The sequence below is a fragment of the Nerophis ophidion genome, linkage group LG20, assembly GCF_033978795.1.
Source record: "Nerophis ophidion isolate RoL-2023_Sa linkage group LG20, RoL_Noph_v1.0, whole genome shotgun sequence".
Lineage (NCBI taxonomy): Eukaryota > Metazoa > Chordata > Actinopteri > Syngnathiformes > Syngnathidae > Nerophis > Nerophis ophidion.
In genome coordinates this window covers 2,249,487-2,272,133 of record NC_084630.1, presented here as the reverse complement: position 1 = coordinate 2,272,133, position 22,647 = coordinate 2,249,487, and the positions used below count along the sequence as shown (strand labels likewise).

Genomic DNA, 22,647 nt, shown 5'->3' with positions numbered 1-22,647 from the left:
GATGTATGCCTCACCTGGTGTTAAGTTCACCGCACGTCACTGATATTGCACATTCCTAATTAGCACCATTGCTCCTCACTCGGCACTTTTACTTTGGTGGTATCACTTACTCGTCTTTCCGCCGACGTGCATCTTTGTCCGTTTCAGAGTTCTGATGTTTTTTCCTGCCTTTGGTCTTCTAGAATACACAAACATACATGGTAATGATGGCAAGATGTCTGCCTAAAGTAAAAACAAATTAGACACTTGCCTCCTCATCATCTGAGGCGCCTGAGGAGGTAGCCTCCTTGGACTGCAGATTCTTCTTCTTCTTCGCTTCCGGATCTTTCCCTTCACTGTCCTTCCCTTTGGCGTTCTCTTTCCTCCGCTTATCTTCCTCGCCGCTCTTGGACTTGTCCTCCGCCGTCCTCTTTCTCTTTCTGTCTGACTCGGCGGCATCTCTGAGAGGGAGAGCATCACTTGCATTATTTTGTATGGTTTGTTTATGCATGTTGTGGCCATAGTGTGCGTGTGTGTGTTTACATTTCTCTTTCAGAGCCTTGCTGGTCCTGATGCTGCAGCAAAAGCAATTTTTCACTTTTGGGCTTCCTACCTCTTCGTTTAGGACCTTCCCCACCTGAAATTTGCCATGAAACGACCTCACATGACTTGAGTATTATTATGGGATGGCTGGTCGAGGACATGACTCTTTACCTGCAGGATTCGCAGGACTCACGGGCGGAGCATCGTTCATTTCAGCCTCCTGCTCACCATCATTCTGGATTAGAAATAAAAAAAATATTCAGAACAGCACTTTGAATTTCAACTACGTATCAAATTAAAAACAAATTACCTTTCTTTTTCTTCCTCTCTTTGGTTTAGGCACATCACTCTGGCCTGAATCCTACAAGGAGACAGTTTTAAATCAATTTGAGAAAATCGAAGTATATTTTTCCTTCAGCTAATTCAGAAAAATAATTGACAAAATGAATTGTTTTTTGCATAATAGCAACATCTAAAGTAGCAGCTTACTTGAGCTAGGAGCTCATTGGATAGTTTTAATAAATTTACTTGGATTTCATGAAGTACGTTCATGAAGTACAAACCCCGTTTCCATATGAGTTGGGAAATTGTGTTGGATGTAAATATAAACAGAATACAATGATTTGCAAATCATTTCCTACCCATATTCAGTTGAATATGCTACAAAGACAACATATTTGATGTTCAAACTGATAAACTTTTTTTTTTGCAAATAATCGTTAACTTTAGAATTTGATGCCAGCAACACGTGACAAAGAGGTTGGGAAAGGCGGCAATACACACTGATAAAGTTGAGGAATGCTCATCAAACACTTATTTGGAACATGCCACAGGTGTGCAGGCTAATTGGGAACAGGTGGGTGCCATGATTGGGTATAAAGACAGCTTCCCAAAATATGCTCAAAAGAAAGGATGGGGCGAGGTACACCCCTTTGTCCACAACTGCGTGAGCGAATAGTCAAACAGTTTAAGAACAACCTTTCTCAAAGTGCAATTGCAAGAAATTTAGGGATTTCAACATCTACGCTCCATAATATCATCAAAAGGTTCAGAGAATCTGGAGAAATCACTCCACGTAAGCGGCATGGCCGGAAACTAACATTGAATGACCGTGATCTTTGATCCCTCAGACGGCACTGTATCAAAAACAGACATCAATCTCTAAAGGATATCACCACATGGGCTCAGGAACACTTCAGAAAACCACTGTCACTAAATACAGTTTGTCGCTACATCTGTAAGTGCAAGTTAAAGATCTACTATGCAAAGCGAAAGCCATTTATCAACAACATCCAGAAACGTGGCTGGCTTCTCTGGGCCCGAGATCTTCTAAGATGGACTGAGGCAAAGTGGAAAAGTGTTCTGTGGTCTGATGAGTCCACATTTCAAATTGATTTTGGAAATATTTGACATCGTGTCATCCGGACCAAAGGGGAAGCGAACCCTCCAGACTGTTATCGACGCAAAGTTCATAGCAAGCATCTGTGATGGTATGGGGGTGCATTAGTGCCCAAGGCATGGGTAACTTACACATCTGTGAAGGCACCATTAATGCTGAAAGGTACATGCAGATTTTGGAACAACAAATGCTGCCAAATAAGCGCTGTCTTTTTCATGGACGCCCCTACTTATTTCAGCAAGACAATGCCAAGCCACATTCAGCACGTGTTAAACCAGCGTGGCTTCGTAAAAAAAGAGTGCGGACACTTTCCTGGCCAGCTTACTGTCCAAACCTGTCTCCCATCGAAAATGTGTGGCGCATTATGAAGCGTAAAATCCAACAGCGGAGACCCCGGACTGTTGAGCGACTGAAGCTCTACATAAAACAAGAATGGGAAAGAATTCCACTTTCAAAGCTTCAACAATTAGTTTCCTCAGTTCCCAAATGTTTATCGAGTGTTGTTAAAAGAAAAGGTGATGTAACACAGAGTTGAACATGCCCTTTCCCAACTACTTTGGCATGTGTTGCAGCCATGAAATTCCAAGTAATTATTATATGCAAAAAAAAAAACAAGTTTATGAGTTTGAACATCCAATATCTTGTCTTTGTAGTGCATTCAATTGAATATGGGTTGAAAAGGATTTGCAAATCATGGTATTCTGTTTTTATTTACCTCTAACACAATTTCCCAACTCATATTGAAACTGAGTTTGTAAGTTATCTTCCAAAGTGAAAGTTAAATTAACACAAAAAGATATTATTTATATGACATGTGTAGATGCAAACAACAATAAATAAAAAATTGTTTTCATATTGACAAAAAGGTAGTCATTATTTATAACTACTATAATTAGATTTGATGTGAATTTGGAACGTGCATGAAGGAAATCAATATCAGATTTAATTGTGAACGTACAGTAAGAGGCAATTAAACAGAGTATTATGGTAAGCATTTGAAGGAATGAGACATGCTATGTTAGACTTGTTAAAGAAAAAAAAAAACATGATATAAAGTCGGATCATGTAAAAAGACTCCAAAGCACACAGAAAGCCATGCAGGAAAATCAAACTAAGACAAGTCAAAGATTTGTTATTGTAATTGTCTTCATAGGCGATAAGGAGACTGCTTTCTGAGGTAATGGCAAAGATCAGACCCGCCATGTTCCCTCTGCAAAACCTACACCTTGGGAGCATGCAAAATACGTACATCCGGGTTCTGAAGACCCTGTTCAGACACCATGGGTCCCTCCTCTTCCTCCTCCCTTCCTGGCACCTGAATGCACCCAGGACGCATCAGCACGGGGGGTAGACCAGTCTTAAATGGGAGAAAAGTTAGGTTGTTCGTCCCGATGGTCGCACAATTTGGAATTGAAACAGAACCCATGTGGGGTCAAAGTGCTCTCAGCAAACCCTGCGAGATGTCAAGTGTACTCTTTCTAAGGGTTTTGAGAGGTTCAACGTGATGCCACCACAGAAGGTGACAGTAAAAGGGTAAAAGAGTAAAGTGCGAGGGTAAGTGTTGTCTTGGCTGCTCAGTGCAATATGTCACCAGTAATAATACAAGAACAGGCTGCAAAATGTTGGTCTTCATATAAAGAGACTGGGCCTATAGAACTTGTCATGTGTCTACATCCATCAGAGTCCAAATAGTGGTTCAATTACTTCTACACTAATAACTGCTAAGAATAGTAAAAAAAAGTTGGGCAACAAATCTGGTGAAGAAACTTTTGGAGAGTTGAACATGAAATCCCATATTGCTCTTTTAAGCGAGCAGCGAGTGCTGCTGTGGACCCCTGCCCCATCTAAAAGCATTCAAAGGCAGCTCCATCTTGTTTGCGACATTCAAATAAACAAAAGAAGAAACAGAAGAAAAGTTCATTTGTGGTTCTAAACATATTTGTTTTCTTTTATCTTTTACACATTTTTTGACAATGCTTCTGGGCTCAGGGATGAGTGATATGGCCTAAAATCTATATAGATTGCAGCCTCCAGTGATAACGATGTACATCACAAGATATTATTTCGTATGGGAATGATTATAAAACTATTTGTAAAAACAAGTTACAAAGGCTGCTAATTTAGCTGCTGACGTACGTGGTAACATATTGCCTTATTTCTGGTTGTATCATTTTATCAATTTGCCAATTTGCTATTAATATCTGGTTACCTTCTACTGCAGGGGTCACCAACGCGGTGCCCGCGGGCACCAGGTAGCCCGTAAGGACTAGATGAGTCGCCCGCTGGCCTGTTCTAAAAATAGCTCAAATAGCAGCACTTACCAGTGAGCTGCCTCTATTTTTTAAATTTTATTTATTTACTAGCAAGCTGGTCTCGCTTTGCTCGACATTTTTAATTCTAAGAGAGACAAAACCCAAATAGAATTTGAAAATCCAAGAAAATATTTTAAAGACTTGGTCTTCACTTGTTTAAATAAATACTTTTTTTTTTTTTTTACTTTGCTTCTTATAACGTTCAAAAAGACAATTTTAGAGAAAAAATACAATCTTAAAAATTATTTGGGGATTTTTAAACACATATAGCTTTTTACCTTTTAAATTCCTTCCTCTTCTTTCCTGACAATTTAAATCAATGTTCAAGTGAATTTATTGTTTTTATTGTAAAGAATAATAAATACATTATAATTTAATTCTTCATTTTAGCTTCTGTTTTTTCGACAAATAATATTTGTGAAATATTTCTTGAAACTTATTATGATTAAAATTCAAAAGAATTATTCTGGCAAATCTAGAAAATCTGTAGCATCAAATTTAAATCTTATTTCAAAGTCTTTTGAATTTCTTTTAAAATTTTTGTTCTTGAAAATCTAGAAGAAATAATGATTTGTCTTTGTTAGAAATATAGCTTGGTCCAATTTGTTATATATTCTAACAAAGTGCAGATTGGATTTTAACCTCTGCGATGAGGTGGCGACTTGTCCAGGGTGTACCCCGCCTTCCGCTCGATTGTGGCTGAGATAGGCACCAGCGCCTCCCGCGACCCCAAAGGGAATAAGCGTTAGAAAATGCATGGATGGATTTTAACCTATTTAAAACATATCATCAAAATTCTAAAATTAATCTTAATCAGGAAAAACTACTAATGATGTTCCATAAATTCTTTTTTAAATTTTTTTCAAAAAGATTCAAATTAGCTAGTTTTTCTATTCATATTTTTCGGTTGAATTTTAAAGAGTCAAATTGAAGATAAACTATGTTTCAAAATTTAATTTTAATTTTTTTCGTGTTTTCTCCTCTTTTAAATCGTTCAATTAAGTGTTTATTTCATCATTTATTCTCTACAAAAAACTTCCATGAAAGGAAAAAAATGTATGACGGAATGACAGACAGAAATACCCATTTTTTTTATATATATAGATTTATTTATTAAAGATAAATTGAGCAAATTGGCTATTTCTGGCAATTTATTTAAGTGTGTATCAAACTGATAGCCCTTCGCATTAATTTGTACCCAAGAAGTAGGTCTTGTTTTCAAAAAGGTTGGTGACCCCTGTTCTACTGTAACTTTCTACACTTATGTTAAAATATTATACGCACTTATTCTATTGTTGTTTGATACTTAACATTAGTTTTGGGTCATACAAGAAATGTGTGTATGCATCTAATACTGAGTAGTTACAGGGGCAGAACTGATCATACCAATACTAATACTTTATCATGATCATTAAATAATTTAATTTTTCATCACAGTAAAAATAATTACATTCAAAACACAGGATAGCGATGTAACAATATCAATTAAATATTAAAATGATTTCATACTACTGACACTGATTTAAATATTTAGTTATTTGTTTTGCCCTTACAATCTTCCGGTATCCGGTGACCTATTTCCTGAGTTTGTAAACATCCATCCATACATTTTCTACCGCTTATTCCCTTTCGGGGTCGCGGGGGGCGCTGGCGCCTATCTCAGCTACAATGTACGAGTCGCCACCTCATCGCAGGGCCAACACAGATAGACAGACAACATTCACACACTAGGGCCAATTTAGTGTTGCCAATCAACCTATCCCCAGGTGCATGTCTTTGGAGGTGGGAGGAAGCCGGAGTACCCGGAGGGAACCCACGCATTCACGGGGAGAACATGCAAACTCCACACAGAAAGATCCCGAGCCTGGATTTGAACCCAGGACTGCAGGAACTTCGTATTGTGAGGCAGACGCACTAACCCCTCTGCCACCGTGAAGCCAGTTTGTAAACAATAAAAACAAAATATTTTTTGATAATGAAAAATATCAAGTAGTATTGACCATATAATGATATAATATTTGGTATTGTTACTGTCGAGTGTCGATATTTGTATCGATCGCCCACCTTGCATTTAGTTTATACCAGTGGTAGGTTGCAGTGCGAGGAGTTTTGTTTCTTTAAAAGGGTGAGTTTTATTACTTACGTTTATGTACACTTCTCAAAATGGCCTGCCTGAGTAATACAGGTAACAGTCTAACTCTGGAACTAATCGTGTCCATTTTCAATAATGTGTGTAATCTTAAAAGGTCATTATGCAAAACAAACTTTTCTTACCCAAGGTTACCTGTACCGGTTTTGTGTATTTGGGATCTGCATAAGTTCAACAAATGTGAAATCAAACCATAAAGGCATGGCAGAGATATTTATAAAACAATGTTGCCTTCCTTCAACTTGATCCAAACAAGCTGTTTGTAACATTTTTCCCCAATGGTGACGTCAGCGGATATCTCCTTATGTGGTAAAGAACTACCCGAAGAGCTTTGCGCGAATCTACTATTGTAGTCTGACGTTTTAGTCATTAAGTTCTTCCCTTTTCTCTATCCTTTTGTTGCAACACAGATTGGCTTAGTTCGAACTTATATCTGTCAGTAGACTCCATTAAAGGCCTACTGAAATGAGATTTTCTTATTTAAACGGGGATAGCAGGTCCATTCTATGTGTCATACTTGATCATTTCGAGATATTGCCGTATTTTTGCTGAAAGGATTTAGTAGAGAATATCGGCGATAAAGTTCGCAACTTTTGGTCGCTAATAAAAAAGCCTTGCCTTTACCGGAAGTAGCAGATGATGTGCGCGTGACGTCACTGGTTGTGGAGCTCCTCACATCCTCACATTGTTTATAATTATAGCCTCCAGCAGCAAGAGCTATTCGGACCGAGAAAGCGACGATTTCCCTATTAATTTGAGCGAAGATAAAAGATTTGTGGATGAGGAAAGTTAGGGTGAGGCACAAAATAAAAAAAAAAAGTGAAAAAAAAGAAAAGGAGACGGCTCCAGGCGGTGGCAGTGTGAGCGTTTCAGATGTAATTAGACACGTTTACTAGGATAATTCTGGAAGATCCCTTATCTGCTTATTGTTTTAATAGTGTTTTAGTGAGATTGTGAAGTCATACCTGAAAGTCGGATGGCTGCGGTGAACGCCAGTGTCTCTCAGAGAAGCCAATGAAGGAGCCAAGATCACAGCTGCCTTTTTGACAGCTGCAAGAGGAAATCGCGTAATCCACTGAAGTCTCCGGTAAGAGCTGACTTAATATCACAATTTTCCCATCCAAAACTTTGCTGGTTGACGTAGAGAATCATGTTCGCTTGACCGCTCTGTGTTAAAGCTTCACAACAAAGAAACACCGGCTGTTTTTGGTTGCTAAAGGCAGCTGCAATCCAATGCTTTCCACCAACAGCATTCTTCTTTATAGTCTCCATTATTAATTGAACAAATTGCAAAAGATTCAGCAACACAGATGTCCAAATTACTGCGTAATTATGCGATGAAAAGGGACGACTTTTAGCAGTAAGTGGTGCTGGGCTAATATGTCCGCTACAACCGGTGACGTCATAAACACGCGTCATCATACCGCAACGTTTTCAACAACAAACTTCGCGGGAAATTTAAAATTGCAATTTAGTAAACTAAACTGGCCGTATTGGCATGTGTTGCAATGTTAATATTTCATCATTGATATATAAACTATCAGACTGCGTGGTCGCTAGTAGTGGCTTTCAGTAGGCCTTTAAGAAGTGCTAACAGTCAAAGTGGAGCCATGTAAATAAGATCGCCCAAAAAACGGCGCATCCTGAAGAGACGGTCAGAAAGTGGCAAGAAGATGATCTCTAAAACATAAACGTGCACAATGTGGACCAAAGAACCAACATTATATGTTATGTAGACCACAAAAACGTGTTTTAAATCTACAAAAAAAAAAAACATCATAATATGACCCTTTTAATTATGACCCTGTATTCCTGCAAGTGCACTTGGCAGTCACATAAAGAGCAGACAAAAATGTGAGGAAAAGGCAGAAAATAACAACAGGAAGCTGAGAAGCAATGATGTCAAACAGAAAGGGTGGATTTTACTTTAAAAAGTGCACTTACTTTTGGGGATTGCCTTTCCTTATCTTCCGCTTCATCCTCTCCTTCTGGGCCGGTGTCACAATCCTTTTCAGATAGAATTTCAGGACAAACAGGCTAAAAAGAGAGAGAAAACACATACAAAAAGTGTTCAAGATTCATGTTTGACTTACTGTATATAACAAATGCTCCACACAACACAAGACACTACGGACCTTGGGTGCCGTCAGCTCCACTTTTGGATTTTCCTCAATTTCCCACAATCCTTCATTAAAACCTTTCCTCTTGTTGGGTTTGGCGTATTTCTCCTTGTTGGCATGGTAGGGAAAGATGTCCTTTGGGCCTAAAAATGCACTGTTGAAAATGATGGTGAAAAAATGTTGATTCTTGCATACTATGTACTAGGGGTGTGGGAAAAAATCGATTCGAATACGAATTGAATCGTTTACGTTGTGCGATTCAGAATCGATTCTCATTTTTAAAAAATCGTTTTTTTTTTCTTAATTAAAAAGATTTTTTTTTAAATAACTCCAACAAACCACTACACAGCAATACCATAACAATGCAAACCTGACCCAGCAACACTCAGAACTGCAATAAACAGAGCAATTGAGAGGAGACACAAACACCACACAGAACAAACCAAAAGTAGTGAATATTATCAACAACAGTATCAATATTAGTTATAATTTCAGCATAGCAGTGATTAAAAATCCCTCATTGACATTATCATTCGACATTTATAAAAATAAAAAAAAAGAACAATAGTGTCACAGTGGCTTACACTTGCATGGCATCTCATAAGCTGGACAACACACTGTGTCCAATGTTTTCACAAACATAAAATAAGTCATATTTTTGGTTTGTTTAATAGTTAAAACAAATTTACATTATTGCAATCAGTTGATAAAACATTGTCCTTTACAATTATAAAAGCTTTTTTTTTTAATTTGCTACTCTGCTAGCATGTCAGCAGACTAGAGTAGATCCTGCTGAAATCTATGTATTGAATGAATACAGAATCGTTTTGAATCGGAAAAATATCGTTTTTGAATCGAGAATCGAATCGAAAAAAATCGATATGTTATCGAATCATGACCCCAAGAATCGATATTGAATCGAATCGTGGGACACCCAAAGATTCACAGCCCTACTATGTACAAACTCCCGCACCGTGGGCCAAACCCAGACCAGGGTGGTATTTTATACGGGATCATATGAAAATCCCCCCATGGCCATATGGCGAATTTCATCGAATAAGAACTTTTCCATATCTTCCCCATCAACACAATATCATATACCGTATTTTTTTGACTATAAGTCGCAGTTTTTTTCATAGTTTGGGTGCGACTTATACTCAGGAGCGACTTATGTGTGACATTATTAACACATTACCGTAAAATATCAAATAATATTATTTAGCTCATTCACATAAGAGACTAGACGTATATGATTTCATGGGATTCAGCAAATAGGAGTGACAGATTATTTGGTAAACTAGTATCATGTTCTATATGTTATATTTATTTGAATGACTCTTACCATAATATGTTAGGTTAACATAGCAGTTGCTTATTTATGCCTCATATAACCTACACTTATTCAGCCTGTTCTTCACTATTCTTTATTTATTTTAAATTGCCTTTCAAATGTCTATTATTGGTGTTGGGTTTTATCAAATAAATTTCCCCAAAAACTGCGACTTATACTCCAGTGCGACTTATATATGTTTTTTTCCTTCTTTATTATGCATTTTCGACAGGCGCAACTTATACTCTGGAGAGACTTATACTCCGAAAAATACGGTAATTTATTTTTAAAACTTTTAATTTATTTTTTAACTGTGGCGGGATGTGCGCTCGCATGCTATCCATCACAAGCACAGCTTTGCGTGCTCTGTAGAAGCCATCCGGACACTTAATGTAGCACTTTGTAAGCCATAGGTTCAGAATTTCTTGATCCATCCACCCTTTCTCATTCACGGCGACTGCAACTGAGGGGGATTTCATTTTTGGCATGGTTTTTAGTTTGAAAATGACCATTGGTGGCAACTTTAATCAATTTCCACAACATGCCAGCACCGCTGTGAAATGTGATTTCTCATGACCAGTTGTTACGATATTGACACTCTTTTGCCCTTTCTCTGCAACACTTCAGCCCATGGGAATGTCAAACAAGAAGGGGACCTCGTCCATGTTAATAATATGATCCGATGTCACGTTGTGCTAACCTCCATGCTTTTCAATGAACTCGCGGAAACTGGATTGGAAGTCTGCTGGCAGTTTTTGGGACACCGTTGTCCTTGCTCTGATAGAGAGGTGATTGTGTTGCATGAAGCGGTAACACCAAGAAGGTCCTCCCGCAAAGTCATTTATATTCATCTCCTTGGCAACTACCTGGACGTGGAGATGCAACTGTACGGTTGACAAGCCTCTCCCATTTGTGAATTCGTTCCTCGAGCTGTGGCCACCTAGCGTTTAGCTTTTTTAGTTTTCTTCATTTCAGTAAGAGTAGCCTCCACTTTTCACCAGTACCTTACAAGTTTCTCGCTTACTTCACACTTTCTTTCTGCTGAACGATTGCTGTTTTATGCTGCATATTTCACTACTACCAGTTTGCAAACTGCAGTATATTTTCCTTTTCGGTGCCATTTTTGTTCAGCCCTTCTCAGTTTTTATAAGTTACCGCCAACGTTGAAATTATCAATTTTAATAGGTAAGGAAGAAGTAGAAGGTAGCATCGTTTTTTTCCACAATGCACTTCTGCCATGACCTGCCCCTGCTGAATTTGTATTGGTTGACGTGTGTGTGGAACGATTACTGATATATATGCCTAGTCTCTTACATGATTGAGATAAATAATATTTGATATTTTACGGTAGTGTGTTAATAATTTCACACATAAATTGCTCCAGAGTATAAATCGCACCTATGAAAAAAACTGTGACTTATAATCCGAAAAATACGGTACATCTTGTTGTTGTTGCTGCTCCTCGATCTTAGCGCTGCTTTCGATACCGTCGATCATAATATTTTATTAGAGCGTATCAAAATACGAATTGGTATGTCAGACTCAGCCCTGTCATGGTTTAACTCTTATCTTACTGATAGGATGCAGTGCGTCTCCTATAACAGTGTGACCTCGGACTATGTTAAGGTAACGTGTGGAGTTCCCCAGGGTTCGGTCCTTGGCCCTGTACTCTTCAGCATCTACATGCTGCCGCTAGGTGACGTCATACGCAAATACGGTATTAGCTTTCACTGTTATGCTGATGACACCCAACTTTACATGCCCCTAACGCTGACCAACACGCCGGACTGTAGTCAGTTGGAAGCGTGTCTTAATGAAATTAAACAATGGATGTCCGCTAACTTTTTGCAACTTAATGCCAAAAAAACGGAAATGCTGATTATCGGTCCTGCTAGACACCGACCTCTATTTAATAATACAACTTTAACATTTGACAACCAAATAATAAAACAAGGTGACTCTGTAAAAAATCTGGGTATTATCTTCGACCCAACTCTCTCCTTTGAGTCACACATTAAAAGCGTTACTAAAACGGCCTTCTTTCATCTCCGTAATATCGCTAAAATTCGCTCCATTTTGTCCACTAAAGACGCCGAGATCATTATCCATGCGTTTGTTACGTCTCGTCTCGATTACTGTAACGTATTATTTTCGGGTCTCCCCATGTCTAGCATTAAAAGATTACAGCTGGTACAAAATGCGGCTGCTAGACTTTTGACAAGAACAAGAAAGTTTGATCATATTACGCCTGTACTGGCTCACCTGCACTGGCTTCCTGTGCACTTAAGATGTGACTTTAAGGTTTTACTACTTACGTATAAAATACTACACGGTCTAGCTCCAGCCTATCTTGCCGATTGTATTGTACCGTATGTCCCGGCAAGAAATCTGCGTTCAAAAGACTCCGGCTTATTAGTGATTCCTAGAGCTCAAAAAAAGTCTGCGGGCTATAGAGCGTTTTCCGTTCGGGCTCCAGTACTCTGGAATGCCCTCCCGGTAACAGTTCGAGATGCTACCTCAGTAGAAGCATTTAAGTCTCATCTTAAAACTCATCTGTATACTCTAGCCTTTAAATAGACCTCCTTTTTAGACCAGTTGATCTGCCGCTTCTTTTCTTTCTCCTATGTCCCCCCCTCCCTTGTGGAGGGGGTCCGGTCCGATGACCATGGATGAAGTACTGACTGTCCAGAGTCGAGACCCAGGATGGACCGCTCATCGGGACCCAGGATGGACCGCTCGCCTGTATCGGTTGGGGACATCTCTACGCTGCTGATCCGCTTGAGATGGTTTCCTGTGGACGGGACTCTCACTGCTGTCTTGGAGCCACTATGGATTGAACTTTCACAGTATCATGTTAGACCCGCTCGACATCCATTGCTTTCGGTCCCCTAGAGGGGGGGGGTTGCCCACATCTGAGGTCCTCTCCAAGGTTTCTCATAGTCAGCATTGTCACTGGCGTCCCACTGAATGTGAATTCTCCCTGCCCACTGGGTGTGAGTTTTCCTTGCCCTTTTGTGGGTTCTTCCGAGGATGTTGTAGTCGTAATGATTTGTGCAGTCCTTTGAGACATTTGTGATTTGGGGCTATATAAATAAACATTGATTGATTGATTGATCTTATGAAAGACATCTAATACTGAAGACCCAAGTCGACACTGTTGGATACATTGCACTAACTGTCCTTACTAAGGCTGTCATATTACAACCAAAAGTTGCAATCATTTTAATTGTACTCAAACAAAAACAATACCACTTCATCAAATAAACCCAGTGTTAAGCATGTTAGCGAGCAGTCGGATAGAGGCCAGGGTTTCCCACACATTCATTTATTTGTGGCGGCCCGCCACGAAAGAATTACGGCCGCCACAAATAAAAAAATAAATAAAATAAAAAAAATAAAATATATATATATATTTTTTTTTTCGGCTTTTGACTCGCTCGACCGCTCCTAAAAGCAATGGGACTCTGTCTGTGAATGGAGTTTGTAGTTACATATTATATAAATATGTAAATATTATATAAATATGTATATAAATATGTACATAAAGTGTTGTAATTATATTCCAACTCTGCGTTCTTCTTGGTCGCCGCCGCCTCTCACCCCCGAATACCCCCAACCTCCACCCCACCCCCACCGCCCGACCCCACCACCACAAATAGATGCCTGACCTGTGGGAAACACTGCAGGCGTTGTACAACATTTACGTGAGTTCCCAAAACATTATTTTTGTCTGTTTTCTGTTCATTTGTCAACTTTTACGACCGTCCATTTGATGAGGAATTATGACGTTTATCACTTTTTGATGACATATTGGTTGGATGAATGTGACCGGAGCGTGCGGACTGCAGTCTCATTGCATACATCTCAGATAAGTTGATCTGTGTATAGTTGTGCAAGTGTTTGGTTTGTGGCGTTTCAACATCTTTTGACACTGACTTATCCCAAATTTTTTACTTTAAAGGCCTACTGAAAGCCACTACTACCCACCACGTAGTCTGATAGTTTATATATCAATGATGAAATATTAACATTGCAACACATGCCAATAAGCCCCCCTTTAGTTTACTAAATTGCAATTTTAAATTTCCTGCGAAGTGTCGTGTTGAAAAAGTTGCGGTATGATGACTCGTATGATGACGCGTGCGTTAAGACGTCTCGGGTTGTAGCGGACATTATTTTCCAGCCCGATCCAAGCTATAAGTAGTCTGCTTTAATCACATAATTAAACAGTATTCTGGACATCTGTGTTGCTGAATCTTTTGCAATTTGTTCAATTAATAATGGAGAAGTCAAAGTAGAAAGATGGAGGTAGGAAGCTTTTAGCCTTTAGCCACACAAACAACCGGTGTTTCTTTGTTTAAAATTCCCGGAGGTGAAGCTTTACTATGGATCAGAGCGGTCAAGCGAACATGGATCCCGACTACATGTCAACCGGCAGTTTTCGGTGAGAAAATTGTGGAAATAAGTAGCCTCTTACCGGAGATCAGCGGAGCCAGCGTCCTCCTGCAGCTGCCGTGACTTCTCTCAGAGACTCTGGCGTCAACACACCCGTGGCCACACCTCTCCGACTTTAAGGTACTATTTAACAGTCTAAAACACTAGCAACACAATAGGCAGATAAGGGATTTCCCAGATTTATCCTTGTAAATGTGTCTAAAAACATCTGAATCGCTCTCACTGCCCTCGCCTTTTTTCTTTCTTTTTAGGCCTTCACTCTAAATTTCCTCATCCACGAATCTTTCATCCTCGCTCAAATTAGTGGGGAAATTGTCGCTTTCTCGGTCCGAATAGCTCTAGCTGCTGCTGGCTATGATTGTAAACAATGTGAGGATGCGAGGAGCCCTACAACCGGTGACGTCACATGTACATCGTCTCCTACTTCCGGTACAGGCAAGGCTTTTTTATTAGCGTCCTAAAGTTGCGAACTTTATCGTGGATGTTCTCTACTAAATCTTTTCAGCAAAAATATGGCAATATCGCGAAATGATCAAGTATGACACATAGAATGGACCTGCTATCCCCGTTTAAATAAGAAAATCTCATTTCAGTAGGCCTTTAACATTATCATTTCATTACATTGACTTTCACAGCAGTGTTTACAAACGCTTGCCTCCTCAAGCATGTATTATATTGATCGTTCTGGAGCCACAAATCATTGAACTTGCACTTCCCCATCTAAGTAATTCGGCTTTGCTCTGGGCTTTTATTCAATTTTTTCCGCTGTGATGCTAAGCTGTAAGAACACACTACTGCGTGCACACAGCACACTTGGTGGTGAGCGATTCATTCTGACCGGGCAGCAAAGGTAGCCTACTTTAGTTCCGTTATAGCATCTTCAAAAATGTAAACATTTAATAGGCAAGACTGTAGTTTACGCACATTTTAAATAAAAGTAACATTAATAGATTTTTAAAACCTTTTGAAATCTGAGACTTTTTATGAGATTATAGGAGAATTTTACACATTTTAAGGCATTAAATCCAAACTGTTGGATTTAAGAATTTTTAAGACCTCATGGATAACCCTGGTGACAGTCTTATAGAAGCAGGGGTCTTAGACACGTTGCCCCGCGAGACCTTATTTTGCGGCCCCCACCTTAAAATGAAAGTTTAATGTTAGTGTGGCCCGCAAGTTTGAATGCCGCTTGACAGCGTTGTGTTATTTGGGTCCAAAATTGCTCTTTCAACGTTCTGGGTTGCCTACCACTGCGTTAGTGGAAAAGCGGCAAATGAGTGAAAGCGACAGACGTTGTCATGGAGACGAGGGTTTTCTTACGTGCTTGGCTGCAGTCACACCGCGACACCTGTCCGTCAGTAATAACAGTCCCCGATAACCTGGACCAATTCAAAACTTTATGTGTTTTTATATTGTTTAATTAGCATTGTCTCACACAATGAACACTACATATGTTTCTATAAGACGCCGGATAACACTCCGGGCGCCGTCACTTTTTTGCGCACACTATCCCATTACTTTCCTGGCTATTATCCGCCGACCGCCATGTTGCTGTAGGGAAGAAAAGCGCAACGACACACATTGCGGAAATAACATTGTTCTCCGTGCGTCGGCTAATTACAAATATATTACACAACCCCAAACATGTCTTTCAAAGCCTGCAGTGAAGAGAAAGGTTAGTGATGATGCAATATTTCTTTGTTGAGCACAGGGACACCCCGACGTGTCTTATTTGCACAGAGAAAGTTGCGGTGCACAAGGAATACAATTTGAAACATCATTATACAACTAGACATGGTGAGGAGTATGCAACATTTTTTTAAGAAATACTTTCTTGCGGCCCAGCCTCACCCAGACTCTGCGTCCACTGGCCCCCAGGTAAATTGAGTTTGAGACCCCTGTCTAAAATTGTGTACCAAATTTAGGCAGTGATTGGGCTGAACAAGCTAAAGCTACAATGAGTGTTTTGTTTAGCTAAATTCAAGTGAATTTCACTTCTGAGGGTCAAACTTTGGGACCTAACATTTTTTTGTCAGAAGGCAACACAGTAGGGGTGCATGTATTCCCAGGTGTTTGTTTGTTATAGTTTCTTGACTGTATTTCCATTATTTATTTTGAGTGCCAGTTTGGGATTTACCAAGCTTTTGTGCCAAATGCTGTCACATTTTCACTCACGTTTCATGGGTTCCGAAGAAGAAAATGGGCAACTTGATGTTGGAGGGCTTCACTGCACCGTCTGGTACTTCATCAATCTGCCAGAAGAATAACAAATCATTTTTAGAGTTTCCCAAGACAGCAAATAGCAGTTGCTTTCAGCTTTCCGCATAGAAGGACGTAGGGCTGGGCCGATAAAACTATATCAATATAAACATAATGATAGACACATTATCGATAGCAATAAAAAAAATAATTTGATCATATACTGTATATATATTATGAACCAAGGCACTTGTGGTCTGTAACCTGGCAAGACAGGAAGTGATCAGTGAGCAATGAGAGGGACACGCTCAACAACCAATCGTGCAAGAAGTGTCAACTATCGAGTTTGGTTGAGCTATTTTGCTGTCTCGCTGTTGATTCTCTGTACAGAGCGAGAAGAGAAATTAAAAATGAGCACTGCAGACAGCGAATAAATTGTCGATAAAACAGAAAAAGTCAGTGTGGCAGTTTTTTAAACTTTTTCTAATGGACCGTAGTCGTGCGCCGCGCTCATCTTTTCTTTACAACCCTCGCCTGTTCCTATTCGGATGTAAGGGAACAGGTAGGAACAATCGTGTGGGACTGTATAAATAAAATAAGTATAATTAAAAAAAATATAATAAATGATAATAATAATTTGATCCAATGTTATTAAAGAAAATACTGCATAACATAAATGAATGTCCATACTTTAAGAGTAATAACAGACAAAAAAGTTTATGTTACACACAGCACGTAACTTCCTAGCACTGAACCTTCAGAAAATAGTTCTTCTCAGGTTTCTCTAAGTTGACATTTTCACACTTTGCACTAGTTTGTTTCACTCTATCAAGCATTTCTTACACATTCCTTAGTTTGGCACCTTCATTTTAAAAGGTTATTAAGTATTTATTGTGATTTTAAAAATTGTGTTTACATCGTTTGTTTTCCTTGGTTGTGTTGACATTTCCATTCCTTTCTGTCTTGATAACTGAGGGGATTATAATCAGAAGAAGGTTATATGTGAAATAACAATTGAAACATTTTATATATTTTTCTCCTGTTCATATTTTCCAAAGGGTATAACAGTGGTTCTCAACCTTTTGTCAGTGATGTACCCCCGTGAACATGTTTTTAATTCAAGTACCCCCTAATCAGAGCAAAGTATTTTTGGTTGAAAAAAAGAGATAAAGAAGTAAAATACAGCACTATGTCATCAGTTTCAGATTTATTAAATTGCATAACAGTGCAAAATATTGCTCATTTGTAGTGGTCTTTCTTGAACTATTTGGAAAAAATATATAAAAATAACTAAAAACTTGTTGAAAAATAAACAAGTGATTCAATTATAAATAAAGATTTTTTACACATAGAAGTAATCATCAACTTAAAGTGCCCTCTTTGGGGATTGTAATAGACATTTCCTCACAAAAAAAGAAATCTTTAACATCAATATTTATGGAACATGTCCACAAAAATTCTTGCTGTCAACACTGAATATTGCATTGTTGTATTTCTTTTCACAGTTGATGAATTTACATTCATAGTTTGTTGAAGTATTATTCAATAAATATATTTATAAAGGATTTTTGAATTGTTGCTATTTTTAGAATATTTTTTAAATATCTCACGTACCCCTTGGTATACCTTCAAGTACCCCCAGGGGTACACGTACCCCCATTTGAGAACCACTGGAGTATAACAATATAGATATCGACCGATATAAAATACGTACATCGTGATACAGTTTTCATGCATTTCGCCCAGCCATAGGAAGACCACTGACATAGTAGACCGGGGTGTCCAATCTTTTTCTACCAAGGGCCGCATAGTGAAAAGTCAAAGCTTGCGGGGGCCATGTTAGATTTCTAATTCTTAAAAAAAAAAAAGAAAAACAGAAATTATGTACATTGGCTCAACTTATATGCATTTATTATTTTGTAGCATGGAATTAGTCAAACAGAGATCAATGGAAGGTATGAAAAACACTAGTTTATTTATTATCAATCGTCTGGAATTGACTTCATGTTGAAGTGGAGTGGTAATTGTTTTTTTTTGGCAACACCTTGTGGCCACAATAATTCATCAAGCTCATGATGTAGTACGTGGAGTGATGCGGACACCTTTGTTCCTGGGAACCATTTTAATACGGTGCATATATTTGTATTTGATATTATTTTATATTTACAAATGTTGTGTTTTAGACTGCAGTGTTGGTAAATCAAGGACACTTACTACATGTGTCTAGCTCGCGCTAATCTGAAATGTGTTACTTTGCTTGTATCGGATCGATATCCGATATCAATATCCTATTGGGACACCCATAAATGTTAGTATCAAAACGTAGGATTTTCCTCACAACATTTTGCTCCTTTTTTCCTTGCATTATTTGATTTGTTTACCGTATTTTCCAGACCATATGGTGCACCGGTATATAAGGCGCTCTGCCAATGAATGGTCTATTTAGATCTTTTTTCATATACAAGACGCACCAGATTATAGGGCGCAATAAAGGAGTCATATTATTGTAATGGTGGTTCTTTGGTGACAATGTTGCATGGATTATGTTTTACGGATCATCTTCAAGCCGCTTTCTGACAGACAAATGTGCTGTGTTTTACATTATTTGGATTTGCATACTTTTACTCTTGCATTTTTGTTGCCATCTTACATGTTCTTGATTTGCAAGAGTACTCTTGCATTTATTTGTTGTTGCCATCTTACATGTTCTTGATTTTCATACTTTCACGCTTGCATTTTATTTTGAGGCCATCTTACATTTTCTTGATTTGCATACTTACTCTTGCAGTTTGTTTTGTTGCCATCTTACATGTTCTTGATTTTCATACTTTCACGCTTGCATTTTATTTTGAGGCCATCTTACATTTTCTTGATTTGCATACTTACTATTGCATTTTTTGTTGCCATCTTACATGTTCTTGATTTGCATACTTTTACTATTGCATTTTTTTGCTGCCATCTTACATGTTCTTGATTTGCATACGTTTACTCTTGCAGTTTTTTGTTGCCATCTTACATGTTCTGGATTTTCATATTTTTACTCTTGCAGTTTTTTTTGTTGCCTCTTACCTTTTTTTTTGGATTTGTGTATACTCTTGCATTTTTTTGTTGCCATCTTACATGTTCTTGATTTACATACTTTTACTCTTGCAGTTTGTTTTGTTGCCATCTTACATGTTCTTGATTTGCATACTTTTACTCTTGCAGGTCATTTTTTGTCTTCTTACATGTTCTTGATTTGCATACTTACTATTGCATTTTTTTGTTGCCATCTTACATTTTCTTGATTTTCACACTTTTACTCTTGCAGTTTTTTTTGTTGCCATCTTATATTTTTTTGATTTGTGTACTTACTCTTGCATTTTTTTGTTGCCATCTTACATGTTCTTGATTTGCATACTTTTACTCTTGCATTTTTTTTGTTACCATCTTACATGTTCTTGATTTGCATACGTTTACTCTTGCAGTTTTTTGTTGCCATCTTACATGTTCTGGATTTTCATATTTTTACTCTTGCAGTTTTTTTTGTTGCCTCTTACCTTTTTTTTTGGATTTGTGTATACTCTTGCATTTTTTTGTTGCCATCTTACATGTTCTTGATTTACATACTTTTACTCTTGCAGTTTTTTTTGTTGCCATCTTATATTTTTTTGATTTGTGTACTTACTCTTGCATTTTTTTGTTGCCATCTTATATTTTTTTGATTTGTGTACTTACTCTTGCATTTTTTTGTTGCCATCTTACATGTTCTTGATTTGCATACTTTTACTCTTGCATTTTTTTGTTACCATCTTACATGTTCTTGATTTGCATACGTTTACTCTTGCAGTTTTTTGTTGCCATCTTACATGTTCTGGATTTTCATATTTTTACTCTTGCAGTTTTTTTTGTTGCCTCTTACCTTTTTTTTTGGATTTGTGTATACTCTTGCATTTTTTTGTTGCCATCTTACATGTTCTTGATTTGCATACTTTTACTATTGCATTTTTTTGTTGCCATCTTACATTTTCTTGATTTGCATACTTTTACTCTTGCATTTTTTTGTTGCCATCTTACATGTTCTTGATTTGCAAGAGTACTCTTGCATTTTGTTGTTGTTGCCATCTTACATTTTCTTGATTTGCATACTTTTACTCTTGCATTTTTTTGGTTGCCATCTTACATGTTCTTGATTTGCATACATTTAATCTTGCAGTTTTTTGTTGCCATCTTACATGTTCTGGATTTTCATATTTTTACTCTTGCAGTTTTTTTTGTTGCCTCTTACCTTTTTTTTTGGATTTGTGTATACTCTTGCATTTTTTTGTTGCCATCTTACATGTTCTTGATTTACATACTTTTACTCTTGCAGTTTGTTTTGTTGCCATCTTACATGTTCTTGATTTGCATACTTACTATTGCATTTTTTTGTTGCCATCTTACATTTTCTTGATTTTCACACTTTTACTCTTGCAGTTTTTTTTGTTGCCATCTTATATTTTTTTGATTTGTGTACTTACTCTTGCATTTTTTTGTTGCCATCTTATATTTTTTTGATTTGTGTACTTACTCTTGCATTTTTTTGTTGCCATCTTACATGTTCTTGATTTGCATACTTTTACTCTTGCATTTTTTTGTTGCCATCTTACATGTTCTTGATTTGCATACGTTTACTCTTGCAGTTTTTTGTTGCCATCTTACATGTTCTGGATTTTCATATTTTTACTCTTGCAGTTTTTTTTGTTGCCTCTTACCTTTTTTTTTGGATTTGTGTATACTCTTGCATTTTTTTGTTGCCATCTTACATGTTCTTGATTTGCAAGAGTACTCTTGCATTTTGTTGTTGTTGCCATCTTACATTTTCTTGATTTGCATACTTTTACTATTGCATTTTTTTGTTGCCATCTTACATTTTCTTGATTTGCATACTTTTACTCTTGCATTTTTTTGTTGCCATCTTACATTTTCTTGATTTGCATACTTTTACTCTTGCATTTTTTTGGTTGCCATCTTACATTTTCTTGATTTGCATACTTTTACTCTTGCATTTTTTTGTTGCCATCTTACATTTTCTTGATTTGCATACTTTTACTCTTGCATTTTTTTGTTGCCATCTTACATTTTCTTGATTTGCATACTTTTACTCTTGCAGTTTTTTGTTGCCATCTTACATGTTCTTGATTTGCAAGAGTACTCTTGCATTTTGTTGTTGTTGCCATCTTACATGTTCTTGATTTGCATACTTTTACTCTTGCAGGTTATTTTATGTCTTCTTACATGTTCTTGATTTGCATACTTACTCTTGCATTTTTTTGTTGCCATCTTACATTTTCTTGATTTGCATACTTTTACTCTTGCATTTTTTTTGTTACCATCTTACATGTTCTTGATTTGCATACGTTTACTCTTGCAGTTTTTTGTTGCCGTCTTACATGTTCTGGATTTTCATATTTTTACTCTTGCAGTTTTTTTTGTTGCCTCTTACCTTTTTTTTGGGATTTGTGTATACTCTTGCATTTTTTTGTTGCCATCTTACATGTTCTTGATTTGCATACTTTTACTCTTGCAGTTTTCTTGTTGCCATCTTACATGTTCTTGATTTGCCAGAGTACTCTTGCATTTTGGTGTTGTTGCCTCTTACATGTTCTTGATTTGCATACTTACTCTTGCATGTTTTTGTTGTTGCCATCTTACATGTTCTGGATTTTCACACTTTTACTCTTGCAGTTTTTTTGTTGCCATCTTACATTTTTTGGATTTCTGTACTTACTCTTGCATTTTTTTGTTCCCATCTTACATGTTCTTGATTTGCATACTTTTACTCTTGCAGTTTTCTTGTTGCCATCTTACATTTTCTTGATTTGCAAGAGTACTCTTGCATTTTGTTGTTGTTGCCATCTTACATGTTCTGGATTTGCATACTTTTACTCTTGCAGGTTATTTTATGTCTTCTTACATGTTCTTGATTTGCATACTTACTATTGCATTTTTTTGTTGCCATCTTATATTTTCTTGATTTGCATACTTTTACTCTTGCATTTTTTTTGTTACCATCTTACATGTTCTTGATTTGCATACGTTTACTCTTGCAGTTTTTTGTTGCCGTCTTACATGTTCTGGATTTTCATATTTTTACTCTTGCAGTTTTTTTTGTTGCCTCTTACCCTTTTTTTTGGATTTGT

General features: G+C 37.5%; 2 protein-coding genes across 4 annotated transcripts in view; both read right to left on the bottom strand.

Annotated features, from left to right (window-relative positions):
• psip1a (PC4 and SFRS1 interacting protein 1a) overlaps window positions 1-22,647 on the bottom strand; it is a 594,174-nt gene that overhangs the window by 236,367 nt on the left and 335,160 nt on the right. The window lies entirely within an intron of this gene.
• LOC133539243 (PC4 and SFRS1-interacting protein-like) overlaps window positions 1-22,647 on the bottom strand; it is a 70,262-nt gene that overhangs the window by 46,046 nt on the left and 1,569 nt on the right. Inside the window, exons 3-11 of the mRNA XM_061881416.1 lie at window positions 16,463-16,539; window positions 8,518-8,656; window positions 8,327-8,419; window positions 3,171-3,278; window positions 833-883; window positions 694-757; window positions 523-616; window positions 251-440; window positions 111-178 (exon numbers count right to left, since the gene is read on the bottom strand). Coding sequence (XP_061737400.1) covers window positions 111-178; window positions 251-440; window positions 523-616; window positions 694-757; window positions 833-883; window positions 3,171-3,278; window positions 8,327-8,419; window positions 8,518-8,656; window positions 16,463-16,539 — 884 coding nt within the window. The remainder of the gene's footprint in view (window positions 1-110; window positions 179-250; window positions 441-522; window positions 617-693; window positions 758-832; window positions 884-3,170; window positions 3,279-8,326; window positions 8,420-8,517; window positions 8,657-16,462; window positions 16,540-22,647) is intronic.